The sequence below is a fragment of the Anopheles stephensi genome, chromosome 2 (assembly GCF_013141755.1).
Source record: "Anopheles stephensi strain Indian chromosome 2, UCI_ANSTEP_V1.0, whole genome shotgun sequence".
NCBI classification, from domain to species: domain Eukaryota; kingdom Metazoa; phylum Arthropoda; class Insecta; order Diptera; family Culicidae; genus Anopheles; species Anopheles stephensi.
In genome coordinates, this window is record NC_050202.1 from 29250975 (window position 1) to 29272317 (window position 21343).

General features: G+C 41.7%; 1 protein-coding gene across 1 annotated transcript in view; it reads left to right on the forward strand.

Annotated features, from left to right (window-relative positions):
• Positions 1-21343, forward strand: part of LOC118506109 (tetraspanin-2A) — a 58727-nt gene that overhangs the window by 20145 nt on the left and 17239 nt on the right. The window contains exon 2 of the mRNA XM_036042802.1: positions 20097-20294. Within this exon, the coding sequence (XP_035898695.1) occupies positions 20097-20294 (198 nt within the window). The remainder of the gene's footprint in view (positions 1-20096; positions 20295-21343) is intronic.

Consider the following 21343-nt stretch of genomic DNA (forward strand, 5'->3'; position numbering starts at 1 on the left):
AACAAATTAAAAGATGAGTAATCTGGTCGTAAATAATTCAATTCTTAATTTATTTAACTAAGAAGAATATAATTTTTATTCTGCATCTTAAGTTCTTTGTTTATCATTTAAAAAAAACTCTAATGCCGATATAACAGAATGATGCATTCAAAAACATCTGAAAATCCTTTAAAGTACTAAGAGACTGTCTTCTGGACAAAACTCATAATATACATGGAAGTATTAAAATATGTGAGGAAAGACTCCAAAAAGGCTAAAGTTCCAAAGTAAACTAAATCCTAAATTTATCTTTACGTTTTGATTTTTTTTCATTCATTAATTTCATTCATATATTTGTGTGTACTTTTTTTATTCATGTCATCTAATAGAGTCCTAGCCACAGCGTTGGCTATCACACGTAGAATCCTGTTAAGCGCAACTTCAACTATTTTTTTAAATGCGTTGATGAAGATGTATGCCATGCAGATATTGTGTACGGTGCAGCTGGCACTAATACTCATGTGTAAATTGCGTACTTATAATGAAGTGGTAGACTTGACCTGTGATTTTTAAGTATTTTTAAACTTTTTGGTTAAGTTGATGCTGAAACATTCTATTTTTGATACACATGAAAAAGGACTACTGTAAAACTACGAGCACTTTTTACACGGATTTTACTAATTTCTACGCATTTTTGCGGTATAATCAAAGCCGCGTTTGAGGGTTTAAGTTTCAATTATCTAAACCCTTGATATAGCTTTCACCTTCTATGTTAGGACATTTTTTTTGTTACCGGGAAGTAATCCTTCAAAAGATTTGCTGTCTCGGAGGCACGTGACAGTGCGATCTGGGTTATATGGGATTCACCGTGACACCAGGCCCGAGAAGCGGACATGGCATCCGGCGGGACCTCACTAAACCACTCCTCAACCTGATTCGACCCCTACCGCTGCGCTGAAGTACGTAGTACTACATGTAGGGACGTGTGTGCGGTGCACCCTTGCTGTTGTCGTTGTCCTAGTTGTCTGTGCTGCTGATGCTGCTCCTGCCGAGGCCCTGGTTACTCGTCGCCGCCGCTGCCGCATCCAAATTCATTGATGTTAGGACAACCTTGTATTGGATTGCGTACCTAAATTAAAGTTGTTTATAAACATACTGATGATGTGATGCGAAAAGCCTAGCTGCTAGGCGCAATGGAAAATCATCCTTTGAATATCATATGACAAGCATGCTTTAAATAACTGTTTGCAAATGAATTTGAAGGTAAAACTAGCATTCCAAATCAAGCCATTTTTTCATGAAAATGATTTTGCTCCAGCAAAACCAGCACTTCATTTTCCAGGGCCTTCCCCATTGTCAATACACGATTGATTTCAGCCTTATTGACTGAAAGTATCTTCTCCGTTGCGAAAATGCTAGCAAGATCAAACGAATTGTTTAGTCTGGTATGTGAGCACGATAAGGAACACAATTTCCGGTGCCTGAACAAACAGAGACTGGTCGTTTCCGTACTGCTGCTGCTGCTGCTGCTGGAGACAACAAAACACACAGCCGGGCGTAAGAACGCGACGCACACACTGCTCCGGCAGACCGTCGGCATTTGTCTGCACGACTAGAAAACCAATAAAATGAAATTAATCGTAAAACACATCGTTTCGTTTATTGCGAATTGTGGTACGCTCGGGATCTCATTTGTCTGTTTATGACATATTTCTTTCTCGCGTCTCTGTAGCCATCCGTCATCAGTCGGGCCGCGCGCCAAAAGTCACTATAGTAAAGCTCATGTTCGATCGGATGATGGATTTAAAGGATTTGCCCATTAAAGCATTAAAGTCCTGAAATTTGTCAGTAGGAGGGTAGAATTGATTGTCTTATCGATTTGTAGAATAAGTTGCTACAAATAGTTGGAACGTGTCCTGAATATGGAAACGTCTGCTTGGTCGCAATTAAATTGTACAAAATTGAGAAATTCACAAAAGGTATCAACATCTTGAAGGTTCGATACTAAAAAGTTGTTACCAAACAAGAACGACTCGTGCAAGCCAAAGAACGACATCTGCATTGCAACGCAACATCGTGATGCCCACGCCAGGAACCCATTTAGTCAGGAAGGAAAGATTTTGACAGCGGGTTCAATATCTTGTCTCATCTGGTGCATTCTCATTTTCCAGCGACCGACCGTAACCTGACACAATCGTACACTAGTCGGACAAAAGCTCTCCAATAACCACCACCAGTCGACCGGAGTTGCTTGTGACACTGACAAGTGGAGCTCAAATTGACGCTTTAAATGGAAATTCCGCGCGGTTTAAGTCCCGAAACCGGATATACCGACACGCCACAGATAGGCGTCCATTTGTTATGAACGAACGAAGCCTACCACCATTCGGGCTGTGCTTTCTGTTCGGCCAGCCCTAGCGAATTAACCAGTATCAGTCCGCTCGAAAGGGTCGTTTATCTCCTTGAGATGTGCGGGCGACTGTACGTGCGGGGTTGTAAATGGTGTCGCTACGCGATGGCAATAATTTTTGGACACCGGGTTTCGTTTTCACCGGTTGCCTCGGGAGATTGACTCGGTTGTCAAAGCTATACGTTGATCACGAAACCCACGAATGTGGTGTGGTGGATGTATTAATCTTAGTTCATTTCCTTGCGTTGCGGTGGTGGGTTGCTATCGCGATGGTATCATCCGGCACGCAATTTCCGTGCATTGGTAGGGCCGATAGATGGCCGAGGAAACTAATGAACGTTCGGATCAGTAGTGACTGTATCTGGTAGCTGGTGATGTATCATGTGGAATGGTTTTTGAATAATTTACTACTTGCAGAAGCTATTTTTAGTGTAAGTGATGACATAAAGGTTTATCTTTTATTGAGATGATGATAAAAGAAGAGTATGAATACAAATGTAACGAAAATAACAAACAAATCTCCTTTAAGAATGGATAAGTAATGAAAATTCGTTGTATCTTGCAAAACTCTTTCAAACAAGTGATGAGCACAAATTAAAGTCCAAATTACCTTACTCGACTATTTGACAAAAGCTCTGTATCACTTTCATTAGACAGCGCAAGGAGCTTGAAACGTAACGTGAACTTCTAATTTAACGTAAGCATTACGGTTGCCTAGCGGAAATTTGTATGGGGGATTCAACGCATTTTCGAAGGATTTAAATGATTTGTATTTGAATTTAAAATTCTGTAATAATTTTTTTTTTACTTAATAATTTGATTTCATAAACTTTTTTTATTTTTAAATGGGGCGACCCGGTGGTAGATGCGACAGCGGCGCCGGTCATCACACGGCAGGACCGGGGTTCAAATCGCTTCTGAACCATTCCCCCATAGTGAAGACTGACTTTCCAACTATGCGGCAGCAAGCCTAGTATTGATGTCTAGTAAGCCAGCAATGGCAGGCATGACCTAAACGGTTGGTAGGCCAAGAAAGAAGAAGAAGATTTTTAAATGAAAACAAATTCATTTTGTGCAATATTTCTTCACATAAAGAAACCATCGCACTCGCTAGGTTATTGGTTTACTTAATTTTCAATGGCAATGACTAGTCAGTTTCGCATGTTTTTTAGGTTAGTGTTTTGCCAAAAGTAAGTACAAAGCACATGATAGTAAACATGATTTTTAATTATTGGTTACACTCAGGCGTAACACAAGAACTAAATTAAAAAAATTAAAATCATGACGGACGGCAATCAACTTTTTCATTAACCATTTCCTCTTCATCCACTTAATTGAAAGCAGTATACGCAATGGGTAAGAAGTATCTGCTTCCCATCAACGCAATCATCACCATCATCATCATAAACAACGTAAACAAACCAAGAATAAAGACACTTTTTTTATTGTATTCAACATTTAAAGAGTTTTATAATTAATTTTTTTCACCAGCAAAATAATTGAATTGCCGTCGTTTTCTGATTTTAGATGCACTCAATTCAATTGCTCTTGCAGTATTTCAAATCCCTTTTTCCCCATTTGTCTTAGCTCATTTTTGTTCTCTCTATCTCTCTCTCTCTCTTTGTTTCTCTCTCTTTTTATCTATCCTTCTGTTTCGTAAATAATATCTCTTCCTTGCTCGCTCATTGCCATTCTTGGGCACGTTGCATACCCTCAGGCGCAAGACTAGGCTTAATTTGAACAATTTTTTTTTATTTCATTTATTTATAGATGCTTTAGGTGTTTGAAATTTTAAACAATTGTAGCACACATTTGGCTCGACATTCAAACAACAATGAAAGTCTAAAACATTTCGTAATTTTTGAAAGGTTTCTTTCAGAATTCTTATACACTAAAACAAAGACGACCGCACTCCGTGAACTTTAACTGACAAAAGACTATTTATTGACCCAAAGTTGGTCTTTCAAGCTTAACATTTAACCTACATTGAATTATCCTACATTCCCTTCCCCGTTTCTCCTTCCTCGTCGATCCGTCGTGGTGTTGCTCGTTTGTATCTGCGCCGTCAGCACTTCGGTAACGGTGGAGCCTCGATGGTTGATGGGTCGGTTGACAACGGTGGTGTTTCGGTCGGTCAACCATCGTCAGCGGATTTCTTCTGCAGCTTACTGACCTACTCTGATCAGTAGAATGTGTTGTCGATCGTTGGTAGCATGTAGAACGATTGACAGTCGATCGTCAGCGGATTCTTTGTCATAGGCTCGTTGGTTCGTTGATGGAATGTAAAACGATTGGTAGTTGATCGTCAGCAGATTCTTTGTCATGAGTGGCTTGCTGTTCTTCTAGGTCGGTTTGGTCCGGTGATCGTATCTAGAGCAAGCTGGTTTGGTCGTAGTCAGCTGGTTTCAGAATGTGTTGTTGGCGGCGACATGGCTGGATATGACTAGCTGTCCATGTCTAATTATTTATTTTTCAACCATCAAGGTACTAACTGAAGGACAGTGGATATAACAATTTTAACAATTATTTTTAATTGATACTCTCATAGCAGATAGATATAGATATTTAGAGATTGTAGCTATAGTTCACTGTACGGATACTTAGCTCTACTGCTAACCTTACAACCCTCATAACGCTCAAGACAAGTTATTGTAACACACTAATTACAACGGTAGCATTATCTAAATTTGAACGAAAAAAAAACATCTCATCCCACAGAACGCACCGACGACTTCTATCCCGAAATACAATCAACGCTTTCCAGAGTGATTCAAAGAAATCTCGCTGGAAAACGTTAATTAATGTCACCAAATGGACGGACGAGCGCCCGCTTCTCTTTCCATTCATGGAAGTGGAAAAGCAGTTGCAACTTTCGTTCCTCATCCTGCATCTCTCAGCTTCCAGCACACGCCGGTGCGCAGTGGTGAATTGTTTTATGTTTTGCTGAAGTAGGGAACTTAATTTCGCTTTAACAGCCAACCGGGACAGTGTGTTCGTTAAGCAGAGCTGGATGATGGGGATGAAATTTTCATTCAATTGCTGAAGAAAAATCAAGTCATTTTACTTCGGGGAAAAATGGGACAAAAGCACAACGAAACGTTCGTGTTCACCCGAGCACTGCGTTGGTTTGCGGTATGTTGTTCTGCCGGTTAACTTTTATGTAGCTGGCTCATTCGGTGGTAGGTGGACACAACAGACAGCACAACTGCCGAAGGAAAAGGAACGGAAAACTCCTCTCATCCAACACTGCAACGACGCCTTTAAACGGAGTTGCGTTGAAGTCTTCCATTTTACAATGTTCTTCCTGGCACTCGCCCACTCGCTCTCTTAAGCCATTATTGGTCAGCTAATTTGCTGAGTGTGCTTCTTCGGGACAATCTACTCGCAAATGGAGTGGACAAGGCAAAGCTCAACTCAAACAAACCTCCAACCTAACGGCCAAGTTCTATCAGTTTGAATCTCCCTGAAGGGTTTAAAATTTCCTGAAAAAATAATCCCAGCCCCAAACCAAACTTCATTCGCTTCCGATTTGCAAGGTGACCAAATACAATGGCGAAAGAAACCCCCAGGTTCAACAAAGCGCTGCTTTCCACCATCATTATTGTCTGTCTATCGGGGTGGAAAAATGAAGAGGGAGAAAAGAAAACACTCCCCTCCGTTGGACTAACCCTCCAACGCTGGACACCAATTATAAAGTCTCGTTAAATTTTACTACCGCGTCAGGTCCATTACTATGGATTTGGAGCATCGTTTTAATGATAGTTTTCCCGGCACGCTGTTTAAGCAGCGGAAAAGAAGGTTTTTTGGTGAAGAAAACGATTTACATTTTGTAAAGACGATTATGCTTGACGCGTTTTGTCTTTGCCGGTGACAATTTGTTCAGAAGAAACAAACAGCCACTGTTTTTTTTCCATTTATACTTTATTCTGCTTAAAAAATGGCTTTATGTACCTCCATTTTCTTTAAATTATTTGAAAATATTTCTCTGTATAATTAAAAGCGAGAAAAAAATCTTGTTTTGTGTCTATAGCTAAGCTCAGTTTTCCTTAAGGATAGTAAAATTTATTTTATAAGGTTATTTTATAAATTCTCTAGTTTAACAGCTTGTCTGATTCAATGTATCCCTAACCTCCAAAAAATGCCGATTTGCAAACATTCAATATATTCAAACTGGTTCCAACTCACTCTCTCCCCAGCAAATCATGTTTAACAGGATACAAGAAATACATTGTCAGCTGCTTGATCCATTGTTGATTTATTGCTGTCTTCGTGATGTGCAACGTACGCAACATTTCAAGTGTTTTCGGCGAATTGAATATTCATTCGCCAGCAATCGGTCTAGCGAGAAAACATATTGATATAAATCATATCGTAGAAAAGTGGAACAGCAGCAATAACAGTTTCAAAATATGCTGTCAATGAGCAATAAAAGGAATTACTGAAGGAAAACCAGGCATGCAGTGAAGCTAACACTAGCCGAGCATCGCACATGTGCTTGTTCGAGGGTTATTATTTATAGTCAGTTTCAGGCAATAACGTAGGTTTTTTCCCATTAAACACGTGTGTTGAAGGAATCATATTACAATATGTTTAATAGGATGGAGCTTTTATGCGTATTGGATGGCCATAATGGCACAAATGATGAGCGTCCTCACATTTATTCACACTTTTTATTGACAATTGTATCATACTTTTCTTTCTTATCCTCACTTGAATTTACTATTTTGCTTTATTTATTCAAAATTTATTCTATCTTCTAATCCTACACGGCAACCTACCTTTTTCTAAACCACATCAGACAATTCTGATATTTGCTTCTTTAAACACATGTTTCATTCTGGGTGTCAATTTCTAAGACCATACTGTTCTTTGATTTGATTTTAAAACTGTGGAAATTTCTCAACTTGAATCGCTCAAACTCAGGATGCATTCCGGAAAAGCGTCTGAATATCATTGTTAATTTTTCTACAGTTAACATATGTATTTAATGAAATAATACGATAGGAAAATGATGACCCACCTCTTACCCTAAACATAAGCTTGAGAATGTCTCAAGTTGGACCGAGAAAGGTCCATCGATTGACCAATTCTAATGAGATAGCCGGACATGCCAAGCGCTGCGCTTTTAAACTATATTCGAACCGTTCGTCTTTATAACTGTTAAGTGTTTTAGATCTTTGAATTATTTAACAATAAACAATCATCATAACCAACATTACTGGACCGTGGAATTGTTAGTGCCTGTATTAGTTGATTTACAGCAGCTAGAATCCAAGAAGTAGAAGAATTTCAATTAAAGACTGTATGGACAACCAATGGGAGTGCGGTGGCCGTGGCGACCTGGGCTCAAATCCCGGTCCGTACAGTGCACCAGGAGCTGATGAAGAAAAACTGGGAACCTGGTGACTTTATCGTGTTGCACCTAGGACCCAATAGGCAGAGCACCCTCCTTTGTACTGAAAAAGATCTTTAGACAAAAATAAGGTCTGCATTTTATTTAGATAATTTTTCTAGCGATTCTTGGACTAAAACAGAGGACCAATTGATTGCTTAGGACTTGAAACACATGGATGAATCAGAAATCTAAGTTTTATTGGCTTCATTATTGTTATTTAATACAAACTTATGGCCACATTTGATAGGATCATCTCTTTCAATACATCTACTAAGAATCCGAATCAGTAAGTTTCAGTCTGGTATGCCTACAGGGCTCAGAGCTCGCCAATTCAAGGAAAAAAATACAGGTGGTCGAATAGTTTTAGGACTCACTGTACAATTATACTCGATTGAACAATATTCTACACGACACACCTGCTTTTAAAGTCTTGTAAGTGACTCGCATTATTTATTTTGCTGAGGAATCTGTTGAACCGTTGAAGGCCTTTGCAAAACAAAAGCGATAATCCTGACTTCAAAATAGAGGCTCTGGCTTATTCTGCACTGAGTGTGCTGTACCTATGAACATGAGATCTACGAACTATTTCCACTCGTGGATAGCCTGGTAATATATCGTACAATACTCAAACCATAAAAGTTGCAGCCTGAACTAAAATTCTCTGGTCTACAGAAATCTATTGCAAAATATCTAGCAAAACAGTAGACGATGCACGACAACCACAGTCGCTCGCTATCCCACTTACAACTCCATAGTTGTTTGCCACATTACTGAATCCTTGAGAGCATGGACCATTCACTTGTCACGTTTAAAAAAATCCAGAATGCATATCAATTGGTGGATCTCCTCAAATCATTCTTTTAGGTTCGATTTGATCCGCATTTATAAAGGTAGAGAGAGGGTTTTTCAATACGCCTTCAAATATTGCCTTGTAGCTGATCTTTTAACTGCCTTATGCCTGTTTAAGACAGTCCGACGGAAAGGATGGTTATCGATTCGCCTTCCGACCGTCTTCCAAACGAGCTGAACTGACTATCTCGCTATGAGTAAAATAAAGTCAAAAAAAGCAAGTAATGGCATTCCTAGGCCCCTTGAGGTTATAAAGAAACATAAAAAGAACAGAAGCTTGTGTGTTGAGGTCTTGGTGCGCGATTAACATGATAGTCTCACCAAAGAAAGATTGCTCTCACATGACTTCAAAGCCAGATCAAACCTCACTTCAGTATATTTTTATAAACAGAATTAGCTCAAGACCAGTTCCGTTCGGAGCCCCCAGGATTTTTTCCGAAGTTTCAAAAAAGGAGTTTTCAAATAACTTTTGAAAGAGTTGAGGTATCTCTCCATTGTATCCAATGCTCAAGTCTTCTTCTTCCTTGGCTCTTCAACCTCGAGGGGTCTCGGCCTACCATTTGTTGGTTTTCTGTGACTTTATTTTACCCGTTGCAAAGTAGTCACTCCTGCATACGGGAAGGCGGTCTGGTTGGGATTTGAACCCCTGTCCTGCCGTGTGAAGACCAGCGCCGTTATCGCCTCGGCCACCGGACCGCCCCGAAATGCTTAAGTAATGACAACCAAATGCCTAAAGGACTGTTAAATTCCAGTCAAAATCATTAATTAAGAGATCCTTCTAATCTTTGGGACAAACAAATGTTAAATAACTTTATGTCTTTATTTTTACAATATCCCCGAACGTATTATTAGTTCGGTATTTGAATGAAATTAACAGAAAATTCTCACCAAACGGCCCCGCAAATTTTAAAGCACCAGAATCAACACAAACAAATCATCACGCATGGCGGCACTTCATTGCCCTCTTGCCCGGCCAGCCGACAAAAAAGGCACGGCACGAGTAAAACCACACAATCAAGTGCGATATTTAATGGCTTCATTTTGCCTTCGTGCGACACTGTTTCAGCAGAACTCATGGGTATGTTTTTATTATCACCGTGACATGGTAAACTAAAAAGCACATAAAAAACCCGTCCCTGTCACCCCTGTGGAACACGTAGGGTAACCCTGCCTTCTGAACCCGTGGTGTGGCTATGATATTCACTAATTTAGAACCACCCTTGGAAGGGACAAGCGATCCCTTCCGTATTGGCACAACACACACAGACAACAACAACAACAACCACGAAAAAAAACCACCCTCACCCACCGACCTAACACGGGACAGAAATTATGCTGCCCCGGTTCTGCTCGGTCATCGTTAGGCATAATATTTCCAGCATTTTAATCATCTGCCAGCGTTTACTTTACGATTCTTTTGGCGAACGGACGGGGGCTTCCCCATGCCACCACATCAAGGGACTGACTTGCTGGTGTAAATGAAATTAGCAAAACATTCGCTCTATGTGTGACTGTCGGTGTCAGCAGGAGGAAAAACCTGGGCAGCCCGAGGGCAAACCGTAACTTGTTGAGTTTTACAGGTTGCTTCCTGAATATTTCATCACCGTCGCTACAGTTTGTTCCTTTTTTTTTTTTTTGAGTGTATACCGGGCGGGGGCTTATGACAGGCAAAAAGACGGGCCAAAGTTCATCGCTACTGCTACTGTTGTGTTGTGGTTGATGTATGATTGCAAATAATTTTTTTTTGCTGTTGGTTTTGTTGTCATCTAATTGACTTCCATAAAACGTTGCCACAGGATGTGGAACCGGAATCGACACTGTTTTAGAATAATTGATTTCTTGTCGGTTCGTGCTGGTGTTTCGAGGGAGTGTTAGCTTTGTGGGATAATTTTTAAATTGGCGGTTAGGAGTGTGATTTAAGCGGTTGTCGTTTCATGTGCTTCCAGGTCAGTAGTAGCTTGCTGTTAAGGGATGATTCTAGTGGATCAAGCTTTTAATAATGATCTTATTTATTGTTTTGGTACTGATTCCATGCAAATTGTTTATTTCCATGGTTCTAACTCTTGAGCCAACAAGTGAAGTCAATAAATCTTATACAATGTAGAGCTGGAAAGTAATGCGTTCTGCCGAATAAACTTCCATGGCCAGTTTGTCACAGAGGCAATAGAGAAGAACCATTAGCAGAATGGGACAAACAACATTCATTTCAACAAATACGCTTCTGTAAGAGTAGGATAACGATGTGTGTCTCGTCCTGTATTCAAAACTGTTTCCAATTAAATCAAAACTATCCAAAGGCTTCGGATGTGCTTGTAGTGTTTTATGAGGGTGAAAAATTGCTCTTATCTACTACCAACAACTGATTGAAAAAGAAGAATTTTTACTATTTGTACATTTGTTCACGGATAAGAAGTTCTTGTGCAGAATACAGGTTACAGAACATCACAAGAGATGCTTTCAACAATTAGACCTTTAACTGGTAAAATGGAAAGCTTCTCTTTGCTGGTTTTAGAACCAAATTTTTAAGCCTATCTGTCTTGGTAGTATTCTATTCAAACCAAAAATTAATTTCGTTTTTTTATTTTTTTCAAATATCATCATGGAAAGGCAAAATGAATTCTGTTCGACGTATTTACTTACTGCCAGTATGGAGAATTAAAATTATTTAATCGATGCGATCACACGTGAAGGATGGAAATTTGTGTCATAAAAGAGGAGGGAATAAATTTTTGAAGATAGATTTCCGGAATTATTCCAACGAAAGCTAACACGTTTGATAGGCCTGTGAAGGTTGAATAATGTTATCGCTCAGTGATTAAGCACATAAACAAATATCAAGAGAAGAATTATTGTTTTGTGTACCGAAGTCACTAAAACAGCTTTTTCTTAATCCTTAACTAGTTCAGTTGAGCTTAGTAAGGACACACAGCAGAACTGGAAGTTGAAACCTGCCTGAAACATCTTCCTTTACGCAGGATTGATTATCCGTCTGTTGTCAATATAAACATGTTAAGAAAACCAGAAATGATAGGCCAAGACCACAAGAGGTAAAAGAGGCGAAAGAAGAGGAAGACTCTCAGTATTACAATTTATGACATAAACCAGGAGCACATAAAAACATGAAGTAACTTGCAATTAAAGTAATGCAAACAAGAGATCCCTTTTTGGAACAGCCCCAACTGCTTCCTACTATATTTGCCATAATTTAGGTACAGCCTGATTCAATGAATCACCTAATCCTTCGGATATGGATAAAAAAAGCTCATCGTCTTGCTACACACGATCGCACTAATGGTCGATGAGTTCGAGAACATTTTTCTTCCTTCGTTTCATTATAACGCACCGGTAGGCGTGTTCGGTAGCGCAACGAACCTTGGCCACGTGTATCATGTGTATTTTATTTCATGATTCAAAAACCCATCTCTTCTCAAGGGATCGATGACTACCTCCGCAAAAAAAATAAGGCACGTTACGTCCGGTTTTGCACACCGGTGCGATGAATGATTTATAGGCGTTATTGCAAAAAGTAAACCCCATCAAGCATTTATCAATATACGCGCTCGTCTGGGCTGCACCAGGGGGAGAGGATATATTCGGGATCAATAATTTTCATCTCGCCACTGACGAACGGACGGGTTTTTGGGTTGACCCGGGCTGCTCGTCCGGTCGGGCTGCTAGAGTCAAACATTTCTCAATCATTTTCGAGCGTTATTCGATTCTGAAGGGTTTTCCCGGTTTTTCATGATGCGCAGCCACTTCACCGGGCAGCGGAAAAAGAAATGGTTTATGTGATGGTAGAATATTTTCAATACTTGCCAACGAGTGGAATGTAAGTGATAGGCAAACAATTTTACCCCAAAAGCACACGCACACGCCCACGTTGGTCGCTCTCATCGCTCTACTCTGAACGAGTGGGTTTCAGAGGAGTATTCATACACAGCAAATCTCCGGCAAGTTTGAAGGAAGCAATTTCAGTTTTTCACCGATCGGATTTTGGAGTTTTATTCGCTAGTGGAGCGATTTTTTTTACATCGTTGAACTACGTACGCTTCAAGTGTTTGATTTCTGCTTCCATATTTGGTGGTCACTTCGGTTGGTCGCTTGTAGGTCACTTCGATGCTCATCGCCCGATTGCATCCGCTGCAAAACCGATGCATTCGCGGCATTTAGTAATGGATTCAGCACTGGTCGGCCGGTGGTCCACACCAGCGAAAGAAGCATGCGAAAAGCATTACATCCAACCAGAACAAAACTGTCAACCGCTCGCGCCAACACACCAAAAAATGTTATTTATGAGCTACAGTATGACATCGGAAACCGAGCGCAGTAAAACATGCAACGCGAGCCGAAACCTACGGCCCCCGACTCGGTAGGTCACAAAATCAAACCATTTGCCACAGTGTTCCGAGCCTCCGCACGACACTTGTGAACGGTGGGTACGCGTTTTTTCCCCTCGGTGGTTAAAAAAGAAACACCCGGCCGACCCGGATGCGCCGCATGGATTGTTGCGAGGTTGGTGAGAAAAAAGAATGTGTGTCCTTCCACCCAGAAACCCATCGCGTCCTTCTTTTTTTTCACTGCCACCGTTCACACTGCGCACCACCACTGAATGATAGGAAAAGTAATAAAATTTTAATCGAATTTCATTGTTCCGGAGCATCGGAGCTACGGACCAGGCTGATGGAAGTTGTGCGAAGGAACAGGAGGAACAAAAAAAATCGACCAGGCGGTTGCTGCGTTATCACTATTGACCACTAAGTGACACTAAAACGGTTGGGTTGCTTCGGTGACCGATGTTGCCGGTGGTTTTGCACGATCGTATGCAGAACTTCGATGGTAGGCAGTTGGGGCGCAGCTCGGAAAAAACCGCAAGCGCTAGAGATATGATTTAATTTGTCATGCCGATTTGATTGCCGAGCCAGATAGTGGCTCGAGCGAAAAGCTCCAGCGATCGGTGTGTGAAGCGCGTTTGATTTATGTTACACGGGAGACTTTGATAATTTAACGATTTTAGTTGGTTTTATTATGCTTTAATAGTTGATTTGATTCAAAGTTGAAATTTACCTCGTTTTTATACAGATTCATTATTGGTTTCTTTTAATATAATATAAGAAATTTGGAATTCATATTTTAAAACGAATTTAGAATATTAAATTATGGATTTTATTTAAAAAAAAGACTATCACTTAAAACTAAAAATAAATTAAAATGTCTGATTACACTGGTTTGAAAATACAACAAGATCAGGACAGGAACAGGACTAAATCTCAAACGATAAGGAGAGAGTGTTATTGGCAATGGTATGGCTTCGTGTAGAGCTAGGAGGAAACAGACCTGGGAGAGTTTGATCACTCGAATCGTAACGAGTTTGGCAGGATTAGAAATACAAAGTCAAAGCAAAGGAATGTTAAGAAATTCGAAAGGGCTAAAGGGACATCCACATGATTTTTCAAGAAGCCTTCAATAAAGCTTGTGATATCATTTTGACCTCGTAATAATCGTATCCTATCCACAACAGCTGAAAAAGCTTATCAGAACTTACTTTTCCACGTTTTGAGTGCTGAGAAATTGTTTTTTTGTCAGCTCATAATGTAACCAAATAGCTCTTCTACGATGTACCTAGGAGAAGAGAGAGTGGAGAAGAAAAGCTTGATTTGCTTTAATCGTTTAATTACTTACGCTTTGTGTCTCTTAAATTCACCTCTCTTATGAAACCATAATGTAAAGCAATTGTGAAAGATCTAGTCCACTTTCCACGCCCGGCCACGGTGAGTAATCTGAAAAAAGCTAGTTTTTGGTATGAAAAAGTTTTTAAACTATCGTGAACGCATGGTTTATAGTCTCTTAAACTTGAAGACAACCTTGGACAACAATGAACGAGCAATCTTAATTATAACCGACTAAGTCAACTTTCGCCAATCTGGTTCCTGGAAGCCAACATTTTTGCGTCTCAGAATATCGCATTCAGAAGAAGTACAGAAAATTTTGGGAATCGAAATCATGGATTTTGAATGAAGAGGATGGAAGTTAACGAAGAATATATCGTCCTTTAAAAACTTTAGGACTTTAAAGGTTTTTACGTGAATTTAAAATGTATCACCAAGGGAGTTGCTGTACAGTAGCCGGAAACGATTTTACACTTCTAAGGATATAGGGAAAAGATTCTAAACGAATTCTTGTAGATCATTAGCAAAAAGAAGAAACCCTCCGTAAATCGTGATAAAAGCACAATCGCTTTTAAATTAAAGAATCTTAAGAGGTCCAACAAGAGCCAACAAAGATTTCAGACAGGCCTGATAAAGCTCTAGCTTTGAAAGATCTCTTTCACCATGTCCAAGATAGCAGAGGATACAAGACATTAATTGATTTGTACGTTAGGGAAATAAATCATGTTAGTGAGGAGATAGATAGCCAACAGTTTTCTTTTTAATCTTGTTCCTGTATTCCGAGAAGCTTGTTTGAACGTTCTCTATTAAAGTTCTATCCGAGCTACAAATTTGAGAAGTTTCATCTAAATATCATATTCAATCACCAAGCCTCACCGAACAGATTCACCGGAAACATTGTCCCATTACAAAATCCCATAACTAAGCACATTGGCTCCATCTTAACCGAACCATACGTACGATCTATTCATCTTTTAAAATATGCTAATGATTGCATAAATTCGACACAATCTTCATATCTGCCAGATCTGTCCAATCATAATCATTTCGCATCCCGACTTCACTCCGGCCTTTTCTGGTGAACGGCTTCGGAAGGGGGTCTCGGAACCAGGGACAGCAAATGAATTCTACGGCTCAGTAAATCCACTCAAATACGTTTCACCGGGTAGGGATTCCCGGGAAAGAAAATGGGAAGCCAATGTTAATAATTCACCACCGTCCCCCGAAAATGGGGCCGCCAGAGCCTCCCTTTAAAAACTTAACAACCCTTCCCGAGAACGAGGACGATGGGAGGCTCGTTCGTCTGACAGATTGTGAACATGAAACTAACCGGACGCAACCAGGATTTGTAGATTTGCGTTGACGGATAAGAGCGAGAAGGAGATGAGGGGATGAAAAAGGATATGGGGTGCAATTTCTCTATTACTGCTCCCCATTTCGGGACCATTTCGGGCCAGGGTTAACGTGGAATGGTTCGAAATAAATCTCATTTCGTGATTTTAGAGACAATCGCATGAATAATAGAAGGACAACCCCAATTGTGCCCCACACCAGGGTTTTTGCATGTTTCGATCGGTCGACACAGAGGTCACATCCGGGTACATGAGGTGGGTTAGGCACTGGCCTTGCTCTCCCCAATCACCCTCTTTATCCCTCCAAGAAGTCAATAGCCGGGGAAGGCCTTCATCCTTTCCATCAAGCGGCATTATACATCAGCACTCATGCTGCTGATGTCCTTTTCCTTTGCGGATCCCCTTTTCTTCCTCACATTAACCACACACACTCAATTCGTGTGCGGGAATCGAGGGCTGTTTGGGAGTTAGGGAGCTGGTGGCGTGGAGATTGCCTCGACCGTTAAGCCTTGGATATCTTATGCCATCCATCGTTTTGCTCCTACCCGCCACAGGGGCAGTGAAGCTCATTTCCATTTCCTGGTTTTTGGAAGTGAAAATATGCTCCTAATGGTGATTACCATCACCCCATCTTCGGGTTGATTGTAATGCGAAGTAGTTCTCATTTCACATTTTTCAAAACCCCCTAAGGTTTGCTATCCTAGTGTTTCAATCAATGGACTGCAAATTGTGAGGGATAAAAAATGTGGCCAGCCCACTGTTGGTCGCTTGCTCACCAGAAAACCATAGGGACTTCTGTCCTTGATCTAGTATTTGATGAGAAACCCAAACTACCGATCGAAAGCCAATCTTTTACGAGTGATGAGTGGGAACGCTTTCCGATTCTATTTACACTACTCCTTCTGTTTTGGTCGAAAAATTGAAGAAGACTTCACGGATGGGGCAGTATTCCTCGGGGGCTTAATATTGCGTCCGATTCGTCAAGTGTCCGCCCAACCTACTCCCTGACCGACACGCGACAAGCAGCAAGATGAATGTGGGATGTAGATGAGCTTCGTCACTTGCTACGGGCCTTTTTTTCCCCGGGACAAGCCAACGATGCCTTTCATTTATCAGACATACCCACACGGCACGGGGCTGAAGGTACACGTAGCGCTTAATGGAAAAAAGCCTTGAAACCGGTTGAAAAAGAGGGTTGAACTATAATACACGCCACCGAAATACGAGTATGTGAATCGTTTTTGGCGATGACGATGTGACCGGAATGTATTAAGCCGCGCAGGCACGACCCTCACGTTTGGAAGGGAAATGCTTTTTTCTCTCTCTCTCTCTCTCTCTCCCTGGACACCCAAAGGGGCGGGTCGGTTCTATTAAATAAAATAACTTTTCACCATTGCCTCACCCGGTCCTGAAGCGTTGCCTCAAGAAGTCACGTCGCAGCGTCGAGGTCATCGTAGGATGGTGTTGGACCTCACCAACAATATCCCTTGGGGGGATTGGGCCCTGATCCATGCTTCGTCCCTTTTTTCATTCATGGTGTGATGTGAAAATTATATTTTCCACGTTGGACTCCTCTCTCCCACTCCCTTGGAAAAAGACCAAGAAGATGGGATGGGACCACGCACCGCACTCATGTTTGGTTGACTCGAGGGCTTGTCTTGGCTATGAGCCGGACTTCCCCACAGGGGTTTCATGGGCCTGGCGGATGTATATCTACATCACAAAAGACTACTATTCTAGGCATTCAAATCAATGGATGGTAGATAATATTACGAGCAATATTGTGTTTCCCGAAGGATTTTTCCACTCATCGATGGAGCGATTTTTTCCGGGAAGGATTGAAATGAGCCAAACAAGCCACTTCTGTATGATTCAAACAATAACACGTGTAAAAGCGAGTCGTGGCGTGTATTCGCACGGACAGGTTAATGTGCTGTGAGGGAGAATAATAAGCGAACAACAGTGAATGGGATGATGCATACGGACCAACCTGGTGTGCGATGATTATAGATGAGCTCGCTGCGCGTTTTAATGTCAGTTGGGACTTCGGGGAAATCGGCAGAAAAATCGGATTCGGAAGGAGATCCTGGAGTGGATTGTCCATAGCCGCGCGGAAATGACTGATTTTCTCTGGAAGTAAAACCCATCGAAGCATCAGCAGGATGCTCTTTTGTGAAGCTAATTTTAGGCCAAAAAAAAAGGGAAATGGTGCATTCAATCGTCGTCCATATTTTTGTTATGACCGTGGTCGGTTGAAATGATAATTTAAAAGTTGATTAAAAATTCGACACAACTTTCCATTTCAATGCATATGAAATTAGGTAGCGAGGAACGGTTAGACAAACGCGAGATTTCCGATTCCAACGCTAAGCCGCACCTGACCCTAGGTGTGCCTAACTCCAAGCGAGAGCGAGAGATAGACAGACTGAGCGTGGCAATCGGAACACACCTTTGATTGTAGACTGCCGATAAGAAAACTCCCGACGGATGCGAATGCATAGTTCGCAGGACCAACGGTTTGCCGTATGTGGTTGAGATAGAAATCAGTAGAAATTGGTAGCCTTTCTAGATTCAGGCACGGTACGCCACACTGGGAGGGTAGCTGCAAATCGTTCGCATTTGAATTTCATCAACGGTTTATGAGCCCACTCTGTGTTTAGTGAAAGGATTCGCCTCATGAGCTGCGCTCGTCTGGCAGTTATGGGAAAAGGCACTTTCGAGCGATATAATCGGCTCATTCGAAGTTAAATTTAATTTAAAATATTCTGATCAAAACTATTCACGCTGATTATATATGCTGTAGGGCTACTGGAGAAACAAAGAAAATGTTTTAAACCTATTTACTCTATGGCAGTGGGGTCTCATGGTGACTTTTGCATTGATTTTTAGTCTGACATTAGTTATTAAGTAGAAGAATCGATTTATACAAAGCATAAAAACGAAGAATTTCTTCGTTTGAAAGTGAACGAACGTTTTAATGCATTTTGCACAGTTTATTAATGTATAAGTCTTGCAATAATATCAGTTAAATTGAAAAATTCAACATAACAAGTCACAGCGTCGCAAAACATAGTACATTCCCTAGCACGTTCCAATAATAGCAAAAGCAAATGTAAAATTAAACGAACAACTGCATCGAAATGCACACTGAATACACATTTTCCCATTGTCACCAGCAAATAATGGTAGCTTTGCATTATACACTACACAAACATAATCGTTCAACCAAAGCACGTAAACCAAAAAAAACACACACACACACACCGAACATTACTTCTTGGTGTCGGGAGTTGAAGGCAGCAGCAAAATGTAAATCGCACCCCGTAAGGAATCTATGACCGAAAAATGAAAAAAAAAACAATCATCCATGCATTAAACCAGAGCGCTCCAACTCTCTCCCTCCAGGAGGTTTGGGTATTGGGCAAAGCGCAAACCCTACTCCACCATACGGATAAGCGATGCACAACGTGCACAACGACCAGTCCCACACGACTTATTGGCAGTACCACCGAGACTGGACACCAATTGCCAACCGGGTCCGGGCTTTCCATTGCCACTCTTGCCAGCTAATGGAAACTATCATTTGTTTAAGAAGCAGCTCGAAAATGTTCACTTCATGCTGATTTACATAATGTTTTTCTCCCTATTCGCACGCGCCGTAAGGTACACTTTTCCAATCGCATTCACAGCTGCATGTGCAATGTGAGTGAAAGAAAGAGGAGAGAACAAAATAAAAAAAAACGCTTCCAACACGTTGGCTTGGTGCAGCAAACGTCCACTTCCGTGCTGGTTTGACAGTGGAACAGAGATAAATTGTATTGTTGTTTAACGCTTGCCTGGTTGTGGTTGGCCGGCATTCGATGGATGGAGACGCCCGGTAGCCCATAGAAACGGTCGATCATGGAGGCGCCCAGTACCCCATAGAAACGGTCGATCATGGAGACGCCTGGTACTCCACGGTTGATCGAACTGGAGCCACAAAACGAATGCACTGGCAGAGATTACCTGCCGTTTTTCTTTTACTCCCCTATTTGTCGTCTTCCTTGGCCGAAGGGTTTGGCGATCGAAGATGGCAATAGTAGCTGCAGTGCGCAGTATCGTAAAATATTTCCACCCAGAATGGACGAAAGACGGAACAATGTAAAACAAAAAACAAAACCAAAAAAACGAAGAAGCCGTGATGTTGAACTGAAATCCAGGAAACGAGACGTCGAGAGTAAGCACAGAGAAATGCAAATTATTTCCTGTTTTTCATTACACATAGCCATCCGTTTGTTGGCTGTTCGGGTTTCGGTACGGTATTTTCGGACCAGCGTACCACCATCCAGAAGTGGTCAGTTTTAGCTTATCTCCATCTAAATCGTGTTCGTGAAGTTGTAGGTTTCGGTTGGCGCTCCTGCTGTGGACACGCTCTAATCGTATGCTTTCTTTCGGTTGTATTTCAGATTGTTGGTGCAGGACTTTTTGCGTTTACCATCTTTATTCGGGCAGAGCCCGGGTTCGATGAGTGGATCGCGATCCTGGAGGTGTACGAGTACTACATCGGAGTTTACATATTGATTGGTGCTGGAGCGCTGGTGATGATATTCTCATTCCTTGGCTGCTGTTCAGCACTGATGGAACATTCGTCTGCCCTATATCTGGTAAGTGCTGTCCGTTCACAGCTCCGCATTTCTAAGATATACGTCATAATTCTAATTGAAAAGCAGATTATATGAAAAGAGGCCTGTCACGTTCATTATTGTGCTGCCGAGCTAATTTATCATCTCCGCAACGCGATTTCAATGAACACCTTCAGCTGTATCATCATAGTTCAACAACCTTGTCCCCCACTTGGTAAGGGCACAGGTCCCGAGGTTTGACAGTCGGTAGCGCACGCCATGACGTCTTCCCGACAAAGACACTCGAATGATGGGGCAAAAACATTACCCAGCGGATCATGTGGACTGGCGACAGGCGACTGGTGTCCTGCCGCTGACAGGTCTAATGAAAGTTGGCCGATGCGCTCGATCATCCCACGCCTGTCTTCGATCCCGGTGAATAATGGATACCCGCGGACGAGTCGCGCCGCCATCGGTGCGGAACTGTCACACACAAAAACCCACACCGACGTTGTCCAGCTGTGTTGCAGCTGCTTTTCTTTCCCTGTCGGTTAGGGTCGTTCCGTTGCGAGTCCAAGCTTCCTTTCCCGTTTGTTGGCGGGTTTGCTGGTAAGCGTTGCCGTTGACTTTCCACCGGTGGGAGGGAAACTTTGATCCAGGATTTCGTGTTGTTCCCTGACGATGAGACGAGCAGAACTAATCCGACCCGGGTTAGTCGGTCAACGGTACTATACCGCTGACATGTGCTGGAACTTGGATTCGGTTTGTCAGTTGCAGTAACGCGGGCAAAAGAATACGATTGAAAGTTTCCTGCCCGAGAACCGTACACGATTTCCCGGAACTCGCCGCTTTCTTGCTGCGGGTTTACCACAAATCCTTCGAGCAGGGAAATTATAACTTAAACAACATGACACTTCGGTGTCAATTAAAGCATGAATAATGTAGCGCCATTCAAACCGGCGTCAACTTCTCCGTTCATGAATACTGCAATACCCCCCGTCTTGACTTTTCTGCTGGAACAAAGAAACCCGGACCGCCCCAGTTCCCCTAGGTTCCCTCAGTGTTTCGGGGAGGCGCGCTTGCAGCTGACA